The 12,932-nt window shown below is 45.0% G+C and overlaps 1 protein-coding gene across 4 annotated transcripts in view; it reads right to left on the bottom strand.

Moving 5' to 3' along the window:
* Nucleotides 1-549: 549 nt before the first annotated feature.
* Nucleotides 550-12,932, bottom strand: part of large2 (LARGE xylosyl- and glucuronyltransferase 2) — a 107,363-nt gene continuing 94,980 nt past the window's right edge. For all 4 annotated transcript variants that reach the window (XM_012879189.3, XM_036135860.1, XM_021324810.2 and 1 more), the window contains 10 exons: nt 11,976-12,147; nt 10,523-10,627; nt 10,303-10,415; nt 10,010-10,135; nt 8,792-8,947; nt 7,206-7,369; nt 5,273-5,551; nt 3,403-3,549; nt 3,131-3,326; nt 550-1,873 (listed from right to left, as the gene is read on the bottom strand). In XM_012879189.3, the coding sequence (XP_012734643.2) occupies nt 1,676-1,873; nt 3,131-3,326; nt 3,403-3,549; nt 5,273-5,551; nt 7,206-7,369; nt 8,792-8,947; nt 10,010-10,135; nt 10,303-10,415; nt 10,523-10,627; nt 11,976-12,147 (1,656 nt within the window). In that variant the 3' untranslated portion in view covers nt 550-1,675. The remainder of the gene's footprint in view (nt 1,874-3,130; nt 3,327-3,402; nt 3,550-5,272; nt 5,552-7,205; nt 7,370-8,791; nt 8,948-10,009; nt 10,136-10,302; nt 10,416-10,522; nt 10,628-11,975; nt 12,148-12,932) is intronic.

Here is a 12,932-nt window from a genome sequence, read left to right as displayed (position 1 = left end):
CTGTTTTTACCGTTCATTTTTAACGATTACAGAATTTTAAAAGTTTTAAAGATAACGCCTCAGGCTCCACGTCTCCAGGGTCACCTTCCAGAGATCGAGCTTAACCAACCGGTACCAGGAGGTCTGGGCCAAGCGGTACCGGGAGGTCTGGGCCAACCGGTACCGGGAGGTCTGGGCCAAGCGGTACCGGGAGGTCTGGGCCAACCGGTACCGGGAGGTCTGGGCCAACCGGTACCGGGTCAGTGGGTAAACCCGGGCCAGGTGTGCGTCTGGCTTTATGCTGCTGCGAATGTTTCTGCCTCCTTCTGGAGGGTGTTAAGCAGGAACTGTCATTCTTCTTCCTACCCCATTTTGAGCATGATATGTTAACTGAAACAAAAATCTGTATTTTCTCTTCTTTCTTATGCACTTCTTGTTACTGTGCACTATTTTATTTTTATATTTGTATCATGTTCATGTTCGAATAAATTTCAATTTCGAATTTCAAATAAATTTTACAGCATATCTAGCTACAGACTTTGACTAGGCCACTCTAAAATGTTTTTTTTTCCAGCTTTTCAAGCCAATCAGAGGAGGAGATTCTGGTATTTGCTGGATTATTTAGCAGCTTCATCATAAAGCTGGGATCGGTTGGCCTACTTCCTGTTGTCAGACGGGTCCGATGTAACAGGAACGTCTGATTCAACTGAACGCAGCTTTCTGTGACTGAACAAAGGTCGGTTTGGATGCCGTCTCTGGCTCCTTCGGGTCTTGGTGTCGAGCTCAAACGGAGCTAAAAGACCAGAACGGAGCCTGACAGAACGTCGGTCCCTTCAGGTGTGACGCAGCAGCAGGAAGGCGCTTAATCTCAGCCGGACCGGCAAACATCAGCAGGACGGCGGCTCAGTAGAACGGCACGGGGATCCAGTGACTCGGACACAGACGGCATAAAAAAAAAAAAATCTTTCTGTAAAAGCGACGTCATTGAGCCGCGTTGGTCCCAGTCGGTTGAGTTAAAACATCTTTTTGCTGCTGTGGAACCTGAAGCATGAAAACAGAACCTGCAGTGCAGCCGTTTACATGCAGGACGAAGCGGGCGGCGCCGCCCTGACGCACACACAGCAGAATCTGAGCCCCCCCCCCCCCAACAGGTCCAGAGACAGAAAGGAGACGGTGGTCGCGTGTAAAGCCGTAATCAAAACTTCTTTAAATGCAAATGTTTCACTATCATTGGTTCAGATTTATACCAAAAATAAAAAAAAAAATGAAAGTGTTATTAAATATCTTTGTAAATGTCATGAAGTCGATAAGGCTTAAATCATTCTCCGGTTGGACGTTGGACGTGGTTCCCCCCCCCCCCTCCCCTCTGAAGTACCGGTCCAGTTGAGTCCGGGTCTCCATGCAGACGGGCCGATGGTTCCCGGCGCGTCTTCTGAAAAAAGCCCTGATTGTCAGAACAAATTAAAACAACACGGTCCGTTTCTCTCCTGCCCTTAAAGCAACGCCTGTCGGCCTCCTCCTCCTCTTCCTCGTCCTTCGTCGCTCCCGCCGCCTGCTCCTCGCCGAGCGGACTGGAGAATAAACGCCCAGGACGCTCAGACAGGCCATAAAGCTTTACCGAACCGCCGGACCTGCTCTCTGCCGCAAAGCGACTCCCAGCGTCAGAACCGGGGCGCGGACCCCGGCTCTCTGGGGTTCAGATGTTCCTCTGGGCGGTGAGGTACTTGAGGGCGGCGGCGCCGTACTTCCTGGACAGGTCCTGGTGGAACTCGTCCTTCAGCGTGTTCAGACAGTTGCGGTAGCTGGAGCTGGAGCGGAACTTGGAGATGTCGAAGCTGGGAGCGTGCGGCATGTGGATCATGAAGGCGTTGGGCAGAACCATCAGGTCGTACTCCTGCGGAGAAACAAAGAAACGGGTCAGATTAAAATCAAAGTCTGAAATCAGTCGGCCCTCCTGAGGTGATGGTGAGCGCCTCCTGCTGGTGAAGCAGAGCTACGACAACCTCGCGCGCAAACAAAGGAATTCTTCTTCTTCTTCTTCTTCTCAGATGAAAACACAGTAGTGGAGCATGGCGGCGGTACGTGTGACTTTACTTCTGATAGCCGTTTAAAGCTAGATAAAGAAGTTAGCTCTGTCGTTAAACCAAGTTTTAATCACCTGCGGATTTTAGCAAAAGTTTAATCTTATTTTTGTTTTAAGGACTTTAATCCATGCCTTCATTAAATCTGGCTTGGATTACTGCATTTCTTTATAGAGATGCATGGATAAATCACAGCAGCACGGCTTCTTACAGGAACCAGGAAGCATGACCATATAAGGCATGCACTGGCCTCTTTACACTGGCTGCCCATCTTCTATCCAATAGATTTTAAGATTCTCTTATTAACTTAGAACATTTTAAATGGGTTAGCTCCCCCTTATCTTTGGGACCTTTTAGCTACTGACAGTTCATCGACTTCAGAGGAAAGGAGATCAGACTTTTTCTGTCATTGCTCCTATTCTATGGAACAATTTAGCTTTTCAAATTAGATCTGCCCACAGCCTGGATCATTTTAATTCGCTTCTCAAAACTAATTTTTATTCTTTGCCATTTATTTGAAGTAGTGTTTTGATACTCTGTTTTTGTGTTATTGTCGTTCTTGTCCAGCACTTTGTGCCGTTTTACACCTGTTTTTAAAGTGCTATATGAATAAATGTGACATTGACAAACAACAGAGGAGCAACTGGTAGAATTACTAAGGCAGCACGTTTCATTCTAGTGAGCTTCATATTTAACAGCGAGCATCAACACTTCTGTCTTTTTCTTCTTCTACTGTTTATATTTGGCTTCCGGATAGACTAGCGCCATCTCTCTGCGGGGCTGACGTGGTTTTTAGACGTACGGCGTGAGCAGCCAGATCACATCAGAGCACCGTACAGAACAGAGATGGAGAGCTGTGAACTTTTAAACCCTGAGGTTTCATCGTACAGTTTAAGCTGCGTATGAGTACAACGACTGAAAACATCGTACAGTGTGCGCCCGGCTTTATACCACAAACTTATTTAAACCCAGAGAATCAAAAAGCCTCCAGCAGAACCAAAGCTTCTGATTCTTTCTGTTTCTGTGCTTAAAAACCAACCGTGTGGGTCGGGCTGGGTGCAGAGACGTACCTGAGCGTCCAGCTCCATGATGTGGGACACCTTGTTCCAGCCGAAGCCCACGAAGCGCTGGTCGTACTCGGGACAGTCCCGCCTCACCACCACGTACGGCTCGAAGTCCGACTCCCACTCCACCTTGTAGGGCGTGGTCGCCGTCCGCCATTTGGCGTAGTTGGTGGGAGAGTGACCCTTCGGCCACACGTGGTACCTGCAGCGGCACAGAAGAGGACGTCGGTCACGGGTTCTGCTCCTCTGGAGCGGGTTCTGGCTCTGGGTTCTGGTACCTGAAGGTGTAGAGAGTCCCCATGTCCAGCATGGAGAGGAGCTCGGCTTTGGATTTGGGGAAGGAGAGGCGGTAGCGCAGCGTCTCGAAGGCCGGAACCACCAGAGCCTTCTTGGTGTGGGCCATGTCCAGCTGGACGATGGATTTCCTGCGGGAGCACAAAGTGTTGAGACTCTGTTTCAGTTTGGACCCGACAGAACAAAAAGCTCATCAGAAGCGTTTATCAGCAGCAGAGAGCAGAGCAGGCGGCCATGTTGCTGCTTATAGAGTCATAAAACCAGTGATTTCCCAGGAGGAATGTTTGGACTGCCTGATGACTCCTGACAGCCTGCAGCTTCTTTACGAGCTCAGAGGCTCCGGCACCAAAACGCCGACCTGAACGTTGATAGTCGCACCGCACGGGTCCGTGGTTCTGAAGGCGGGGCGGCGCGTGACAAGAAACCTGCAGACCGGTCAGATCTAAAGGCCGACAGGCAGCAGCTTTATTATGCCGAGCAGAAATAAGGATCCTTCAGGATGTCAGAAGGACAAGAAGAAGAGCTTCGGGTGTCCAGCATGGTGACGGTTCTGCTGGATCAGCTTTGAGCCACGTCAGGATCTAAAACAGCAAAAGCTCTCAGCATGAAGCGGTAAAAAGACGGCTGCTGTCGGCCTGATGTGTCTCATCCTATCAAGTTTAAACTTTGTTGCTGTTCTACATTTAGAAATTTACTTCTGGTATTTTAGCAACATAGCTTAATTGCATTAGGTGGCAGAAAGCACATTAATGACTGCATTTGTTTTTCTTATTTAGAGAGAAATCAGTAATTTTAAATACATAAAATCATCCATGTTTTATATATCATTTAGAGCAGGGGTGTCAAACTCATTTTAGTTTAGGGGCCGCATACAGCTTAATCTGATCTCAAGAGGGCCACACGAGTAAACTCATTGCAAGATTAAATAGAACTAATAAAAGTGGACTTGTTGTTGATTTTTATATTAAATTAATTTCACTTTTACACAATATATTATGAATAACCTCAGCGTTTTTAAGAAAAGTATGTGCGATTTCAACAATACTTTTACTCAGTTAAACATTTACTTGTGCATTATGCATAAGAACTGATCACAGTGATTATACAATGTTGAAAAACATTTATTCACATTTTTTGGAACTTAAAAATACTGTCCTGGATGACAAAATACATTAAACAGATAAAAATAAAGAAATTATTTAAAATCAATTTTCCACATCTGAAGCTCAGTGCTACCATCTGCTGATTAAAACACAGCGCCCCCCGTGGACAATATAGGAACTGCAGATTTTCAATTAAACAAAGTAAATGTTTTTTCAATAATTGTTTTATCATTCTCTTCCTTTTATCTCCTCTTTCTTTCACCTTTTCTTTTTTCTTCTTGTTCTTCCTTTCCTCTCCTACTTTCCTATTGTAGTGTCCATATCATTTGAGATATTCCCCGCATGAATCATAATAAAACTATTCACATTCATAAATCAAGGGGAGCACTATGGCAAAAGCAGTACTGCTCCACTTGTGAAAGTCAAATCTGATGAGCTCTTTTTGGCATTAAGACAACAATTCTTATTGCCACATTGCCACACAGGACACTGGAAAAAAGATATATTTTTTATTTTATTTTATTTTTTAATAATGATAATGCATTTAGCCGCCGGGCCGGGCTAAATTGTTTGTATTCAGAGCTGTAATCATAAAACCGGGATATTTCTGCCTAACGTCACCGTTAAACTGATTTATGTCTCTGTATTGAGTCTCCTGTTTAAGAGAATTGTTTTTTTTTTTCTCCCCAGAAAGTTTTTTCTAAGGTCAACAACTAAAAACTTGGAGACGCTGTGATCGCAGCGGGCTTACCGGAGGTAGTCGTAGAGACCGTACATCGGCAGGAAGTCCACGTCCGTCAGGAACACGTAGGGCGTGTTGGCGTTCTTCAGGGCCACGTTCCTCACCAGGTTCACCGGGTAGAACTGGCCCTCCTTGTAGACGATGTGGTAGCCGACGTTCTTGCGGTTCTTGAGGACCTCCGAGGCCTGGGCGTAGCGCAGGAACTGCTGCGCCTCGGCGTCGGACATGTAGAGCGCCAGGCTGATGGGGCCCTCCCAGTGCTTACAGATGGCCTCCAGCATCTGCAGCCTGAGGGGGGGGGGGGAGACAGGAGACCCTGATCAGTCCGGGTCAGACCCACCAAATCAAGAAGCCCTGATTTATTTTCTGTAGATGTTCTGCATTAATTCAGTTTTTATCAGCTGATCAGAGGCTGGTGGTGCAAACCAAGCCTCCATCCCGGCAGCCGCAGGAACGTTGTGGTTTCTGCACATCCTCTCAGCCCACCTCCCTGTTAACCTCAAACTAGGTCTAGAATTTTTTTACTCAACTTCTGTGTCATCTATAAAATATCTGAAACAGTTGAAAGTTCCCTTTACTTCGCCTTGGAAAAGTATTCACTCCCCTTAGCTTTTCATACATTTTGTTGCTGCGCTTTGCAACGCGTCCGGTGTGTTTCCTCCACGTCCACAGCTCTCCATCGTCTCTGTGAGGAGAACAGAGTAGCTGGACTACACTGCCCCGTTTCTACCATAAGGTCAAAATAAACTTTTATATTTAATTAACTTACTAAGTTTATTGTTGCTAGCGCATACTCCAGGCTGCCTTACATGAATGCTCTTCTAGTTTAGACATTACAGTCAGGCAGTCTGGTACACAGACATATATACGTAGACGCGTCATAGGGCGCAGGTTCGCACGTCAACGTCACCGCCATATTGTATGTGGCAGAAAAAAGTTGAGTTCTGTTATTGTGAACGTGGATCAGAGAAGATGCCTCATTCCTGTGCTGCAATAAATACACACACACACACACACACACACACACACACACACACACACACACACACACATACATACATACATACATACATACATACATACATACATACATACATACATACATACATACATACATACATACATACATACATACATACATACATACATACATACATACATATAATATGTATTCATAAAAAATTTCATAAAACCGTGTCACATGTGAACCTTTAGGAACAGACTTTTTGGGGGAGTATTAAAGAGGTAAAATTAATAATATGAGAAAAAAAAGTCCTAGGTCAATAAAGTAAAAATAAACAAACACAAAAGTGATAATGTTATGATAAAAACATCATATTATGAGAATTAAGGGGGAACATTTCCAGAATAGTCACAGTTTGCAGAATTATTTCACTCCTGGAGTAATAGGGCCAGGTTAGATTATTTTAAATATTTTTATTCTTTAGGAGAATAAATTCAGGAGAATGAAGCTAAAGGGATACGAAAATAAACTTGTAACATTACAAAAAAAATACTACGAATACAAAGTATATTCAGAGATTAAAGTCCCTCTGATACTGTTTAAGTGACTGAGAAACTGCAGATTTGCCACATTTAAGATGGCGGACGCTCTGACGCATCGCAGCATAGGCAGACCCCGCCCAATGACGCGTCTACTCTTATATTATGTCTATGGTCTGGTAGACAGCTCAGGGGTCCTACCAGGTAGTAACACAGTGTACCGTAATGCTCCTAATATCCAGTGGAGCGGCTTCATTGCTAACCAAAGTCATATTTACACATTTTAAAATATTTTTTTGAGCACATTGTACCACATGAAGTCAGTCAGGAAGCACAACTTTAATCTTATATAAGGCGCACCGTAAATTTTTGAGAATATTTAAGGATTTTAAGTGCGCCTTACAGTCCGTAAATTACGGTAGTCGTCCCGCTGCCGTACCTGTCCATGGACAGCTGAGCCACCAGCGTGACGTCGGTCTCGTCCTCGCTGGGCGTGTACTCGTACTGCAGGAAGTACAGGTGCACTCGGTGCACCGTCAGCCGCTCCCGCCGGAAGTCGTAGCACTGGTCGTCCTCGTCCAGCTCCTCTAGCGCCGCCTGCAGCTGAGGAGAGGAACGGCACGTTTTAACAAAATCGTTGTTCCCTGTTTTTTTTTATTCGTGAAACAAATATTAGCTAATACCCAACCCAACTTTATCCATAAAGCACTTAAAAACAAACAGACCAAAGTGCTGTACAGATACAAGCTAATTTAGATAACAGCAGCAGAATCAAAGTTAAATAAGTAAGAGCAAGACACAATAAGACACTGAGTATTAAAACTCTGTGTTTTTAAAGGAAATTTAAAAACAGGAGGAGGACGTCTGCCTTGCGTCCAGCAGGAGATCGGTCCAGAGTTTGGGACCGGCCACAGAGGAGGTCCGGTGCTGACCTCAGAGAAAGAGGCGAGGCCATCAGAAGACTAAAGAACAATTAAAAGAATCTTAAAACGGATCCTAGAACTGAGCTCAGAACCGGTGAAATGGGCTCAAACGTGTGTGTTGGTTAAAAGACGAGGAGGCGTGTGAACAAAGAGCTGACAGTGTGCTGTGAACATATATGACAGATCCTGCAGGTCTGCTGGTGGTTCCTAGAGTCTCTAAAAGTAGAATGGGAGGCAGATCCTTTAGCTATCAGGCTCCTCTCCTGTGGAACCAACACCCAGTTTTGGTCCGTGAGGCAGACACCCCGTCTACTTTTAAGACTAATCTTAAAATTTTTCCTTTGTGACAAAGCTTCTAGTCAGAGTGGCTGAGCTACCTCTATAGTTATGCTGCTATAGGCTTAGGCTGCTGGAGGACATCAGGGTCTATTTCTCTCACTCTGCTGAGTTCTCCTACTGCTCTCCAATCTGCATTGTTTGTTGTTATTTCAGATTTTAACTTTTTGTTCTCTGTCATTTTTCTCTTCATAGAAGGTACACCTGGTCTGGCGTTCTGTTAGCTGTGACATCATCAGGGGAGGCAGATCATCCTCTATTACCATCTAACATAGAAAGTACTCCTGGGTCAATGTGAGCTTCTGTGCTTTCTGTGTCTCTGCTCTGTCTTCTCTAAGCCCCAGTGGGTGGAGGCAGATGAGCGTTCACACTGAGCCTGGTTCTGGTTCTGCTGGAGGTTCTCCTCCCTGTTAAAGGGGAGTTTCCTCTCCACTGTCGCTTCATGCATGCTCAGTATGAGGGATTGCTGCAAAGCCATCAACAATGCAGACGACTGTCCACTGTGGCTCTACGCTCTTTCAGGAGGAGTGAATGCTGCTTGGAGAGACTTGATGCAACCTGCTGGGTTTCCTTAGAGAGGAAACTTTCTCACCAACCTGGAGGATCTGATGGAGTCTGACTTTGGAAAGAGCCTTGAGATTACATGTTTCATGAATTGGTGCTATATAAATAACATTTAATTGAATTTTCCTTCAGGTACAGACTTTAAGCTGTTGTGATTTGTTAACCAAAGACCGTTTCTGTTTCATTTGTCTGTCTTTGTTACCCGCACGCTGTCCGGGCTGGCCTGGCTCGGGCAGCCGAACAGCTCCCGTCGCAGCAGGTTGCCGTCGTACTCCAGGAAGGTCAGGTAGAGGTTCCTGAAGAACTCCACATGTTTGTTCTTCACTCGCAGCTTCTTTGGGGAGTTCCAGTGGATCACCTGCAGGCACAACAGCAGCGATTGGCTAAAACTGGATTAAACGCTTGTGACACATATTCACGTCTAATTAGTAATAAGTAGCATTCAGGGCAAAATACCGGGAAATAGTCCTAAATATCAGGTCAGATCTTATTATTTCTAACCATTGTTTCTTATGCATATTTAAAGGTTTGTTTGCAGAATACTTCCTGATGTCAACCAAAGACATTTTCTCTACAACTGACCTGAATATAGTCAAAAAATAAAAATTCTACAAACTTGGAAAGACTTATTTTAAAGATCAACATTTAGCTGAGATTAGAAGAATAATCCCAAACCAATTAAAGCCCAGACCTCTTCCTGTTTAGCTACAGCTCTGAAGTACCCAGGTGGGTTAACTACAGAAACCTGTTTACAGCCTATCTGGAAGGAAGGGTAGGCAAGGAAGGAAGGAGGTAAGGAAATAGGGATGCAGGTAGGGAAGTAAGAAAAGAAGGAAGGAGGTAAGAAAGTTGGAGATAAAGAAAAAATGAAGAAAAGAGCTAAGGAAGGAGGTGAGAAGGAAGGAGGTAAGGATGGAAGAAGGTAAGGAAGGAAGGAAGGAAGGAAGGAAGGAAGGAAGAAATGAAAGAAGGAGTTAAGGATAGAGGTAGGTAAGAAAGGAGGTGAGAAGGAAGCAAGGACGTAAGAAGGTAAGGAAGCAAGGAAAAAAGGTAGTATTCGCTAAAGGAAGGAGATAAGTAAGGATGGAAGGAAGGAAGGAAGGATTAAAAGAAGGTAAAGAAGGAAGCATGTAGGTAAGAACGGAAATAAGGAAAACAAAGGAGGTAAGAAATGAAAGAAGGAAGGAAGTATTGAAGGAAGCAAGTAGGTAAGAAAGGCAAGTAGGCGGTAAGAAAGAAGATGAGAAGGAGAGAGGTAAGAAAGGAAAGATTACAAGGAGGTAAAGAAGGAAGGAGGTAAGAAGGAAAGGAAGGATTCAAAGGAGGTAAATATGGAAGGAAGGAGGTAAGGAACGAAGGCAGCAGGGACTGAAGGAAGGAAGGAGGTAAGGAAGGGGGTGATAAAGGAAGGAAGGGTCACCTTGAGGTCAGACACCTCGGTGTAGCACTGCTCTGAGCGGGTGTGATCCGACAGCTGGACGTTCCAGAAGCAGGGCAGCTGGTGAACCAGGACCGGGTTCTGCTTGATGAAGGCGTTGAAGATGTCCTGCATAGAGACCACAGAGCTTCAGACATGGACCACAGAGCTTCACATGTAGACCACAGAGCTTCTGACGCAGCTTCAGACATGGACCACAGAGCTTCAGACATGGACCACAGAGCTTCTGGTTCCTGTCGGTGAGATTCTGCCAGCCAGGTGGAGGCGTGCCTCACCTGGTCAGCGAGCGATGTACTGAGCATGCTCATGAGCTCCCTCTCTGCCGTCAGGCGCCACATCTGCTCCCAGCTGATCCTTCGCAGTCGTTCCAGGTAGAGGAGGATGACGCCTGCAGCAGCGGAGGAGAGGAAACCAGGAAGATGCCTCAGCTGAAACATTCACGGTGAGCAGGAACGTAAAGGCGGAGCCGCTGGGTCAGCATCATCCTTTACTCACCCGTGTTGAAGCCTCTGCCCAGCGCCGGCCAGGGTCTGTGGTTCTTCCACAGGTTGCCAAGGTACCAGTCGCTCTGGTTCTCCACCAGACCAATCACCTGCTTATCTGAAACCAGCAGAAACAGCCACAGAGCTTCAGCCGGTAGGACAACACTAATCATAAGAGATTTCCAAAACTATTTCCATGCATCTACGCCTCTCACGACAACACATTTTGCTGGACGATAAAACTTTCTAGAAAGTATTGGGATAAATCATAATATTATTATTAATTGAAGACCGTTTTTAACCAATACGATAACGGCATAATATCGCAAATACTGTATTTTTTGAATCAGTCAAAAAATGTGCCATAAAGAGGAAAAAAATACATAAATTGCACCGGACTGCACGCATTTATATCACACAATCCAAGACTAAAGACTGACATTTAATCTGGTACACTGATTTATTCAGTTACACAGCTGTAACTGAAGTAATGGTGCTACGTGCTAAGCTGAGAGCATTTAGCGTAATGGTGCTACGTGCTAAGCTAAAAGCATGTAGCGTAACGGTGCTACGTGCTAAGCTAAAAGCATGTAGCGTAACGGTGCTACGTGCTAAGCTAAAAGCATGTAGCGTAACGGTGCTACGTGCTAAGCTAAAAGCATGTAGTTTAACGGTGCTACGTGCTAAGCTAACAGCATGTAGCATAACAGTGCTACGTGCTAAGCTAAGAGCATTTAGTGTAACGGTGCTACGTGCTAAGCTAACAGCATGTAGTGTAACGGTGCTATGTGCTAAGCTAAAAGCATTTAGCTTAACGGTGCTAAGTGCTAGGCTAAAAGCATTTAGCTTAACGGTGCTATGTGCTAAGCTAACAGTATGTCCTGGGTGTTTCAGAGCAACATAAAGCTCACGTGCATCAGCGAAGGTGTACCCCGTCTGGACATCAGACCTGTAAGCTAGCGCTAGCTGCTATTAGCTAAAACAGGGTTCTGTAGTGGTAGCTAAATAACTATATGTAGCAGTATATTGTCTTCACTAGCTTAGAGCGCCCTCTTGCGTCTAATAGACTGTAATGTTTACTCCTTGGTTCATATTGGTCAGTATGATTTACCATTTAAAACTGATATATAAGTTGCACCTGACTATAAGTCGCAGGATTGGCCAACTATGAAAAAAAAATGCGACTCATAGTCCGGAAAATACGGTATATCCTCTCGATCTAACGGCTTTGACACCAATTTCCTTTCTTTTGAAATCAAAGTTTCTCTGGCTCTCATTTTAACTTTGAGCCTGCCTGACACGAGCTGGGCTTCCCCCACCGGATTACTAATTTATTTATTGATTTATTGATTATCGCGACAGGACTACATGCTTCAGTTGTCTTCTTCCTATCGGAGATCGGGTTGATATGCTGAACCGATTTTCCCTCAAACTTTAAACGTAGTAAAAATTAAAGATGTTCTCACCGGTGAACTTCTTGAAGATGCCCCACAGCTCGGCGATGTCGGTGGCGAAGGTGATGTCCGTGTCCAGGACGATGACCTTGGCCAGGTCGGACGGTAAAGCTTTGGTTAGCGTCAGCTTCATCAAGCCGTAAATACCTGAGTAATGCTTGTTGGGGATCCAGGACACTTCGGACTGAAACGACAGCCAGAGACGGGGATCAGAAAAGTTTCGCTGCTCAGAGCTCTTCATTATTCTGATTGGAGGCTTCACACAAAGACGCTTTCAGCATTTTTCTGGCAAAGAGTAAACATGCCCCCCCCCCCTCGTCTGAATCTGAAAACAGTAGCCTTTAATTAATTCTCCCAATTCAGAGTAATTGGATCTGCATAAGTGCATCATCTGCAAACATAATCGGCTTACAGTGGCGGCCGTTTTTCTCCACTTTAAAGGAAAGTGAGGAGAGGCTGCAGGTCGAGGCGCCTGGCGGCACAAAGGGCCGATTGTTGGGCACAAAGACGGCGCGGGAGGAGAACGTGACCATGTGAAGCAGGTTGGAAACACAAACGCTGATTCATGCCCGATCCTCTTTATTCCACTCAGAGCACATCCATCAACTTGAAGCCCAGCTAAATGATTTGCTGTTTGAGTTTTTCTGGGCGCTTTAAGTGTCACTTGACTCAATTAGCTTCTCGTTGTGGCAAATTAAGAACTTTCCAAACTCTTTAAACTGCTTTAAACATGATCCGAAACACAAAGTAGCATCAGAACATTTTACAGTTAAATACGGCCGTCGCCGGGCATGAATGCCACATTAATATGGAGATTTTAGATGTTTTAGGTATTTTATTTTGAATTTGGGAAATTTTATCCAATAACCTACTGCAATTACTATTAAAAACAAGAATTGGGTGATCAATTATGAATCTATTGTGGCTTTTCTCTATGTCACACAGGGTAATATCTCTATTTATCACTCG

This window comes from Fundulus heteroclitus, chromosome 4, assembly GCF_011125445.2.
Source record: "Fundulus heteroclitus isolate FHET01 chromosome 4, MU-UCD_Fhet_4.1, whole genome shotgun sequence".
NCBI lineage: Eukaryota > Metazoa > Chordata > Actinopteri > Cyprinodontiformes > Fundulidae > Fundulus > Fundulus heteroclitus.
This window is presented reverse-complemented; position numbering and strand designations above follow the sequence as displayed.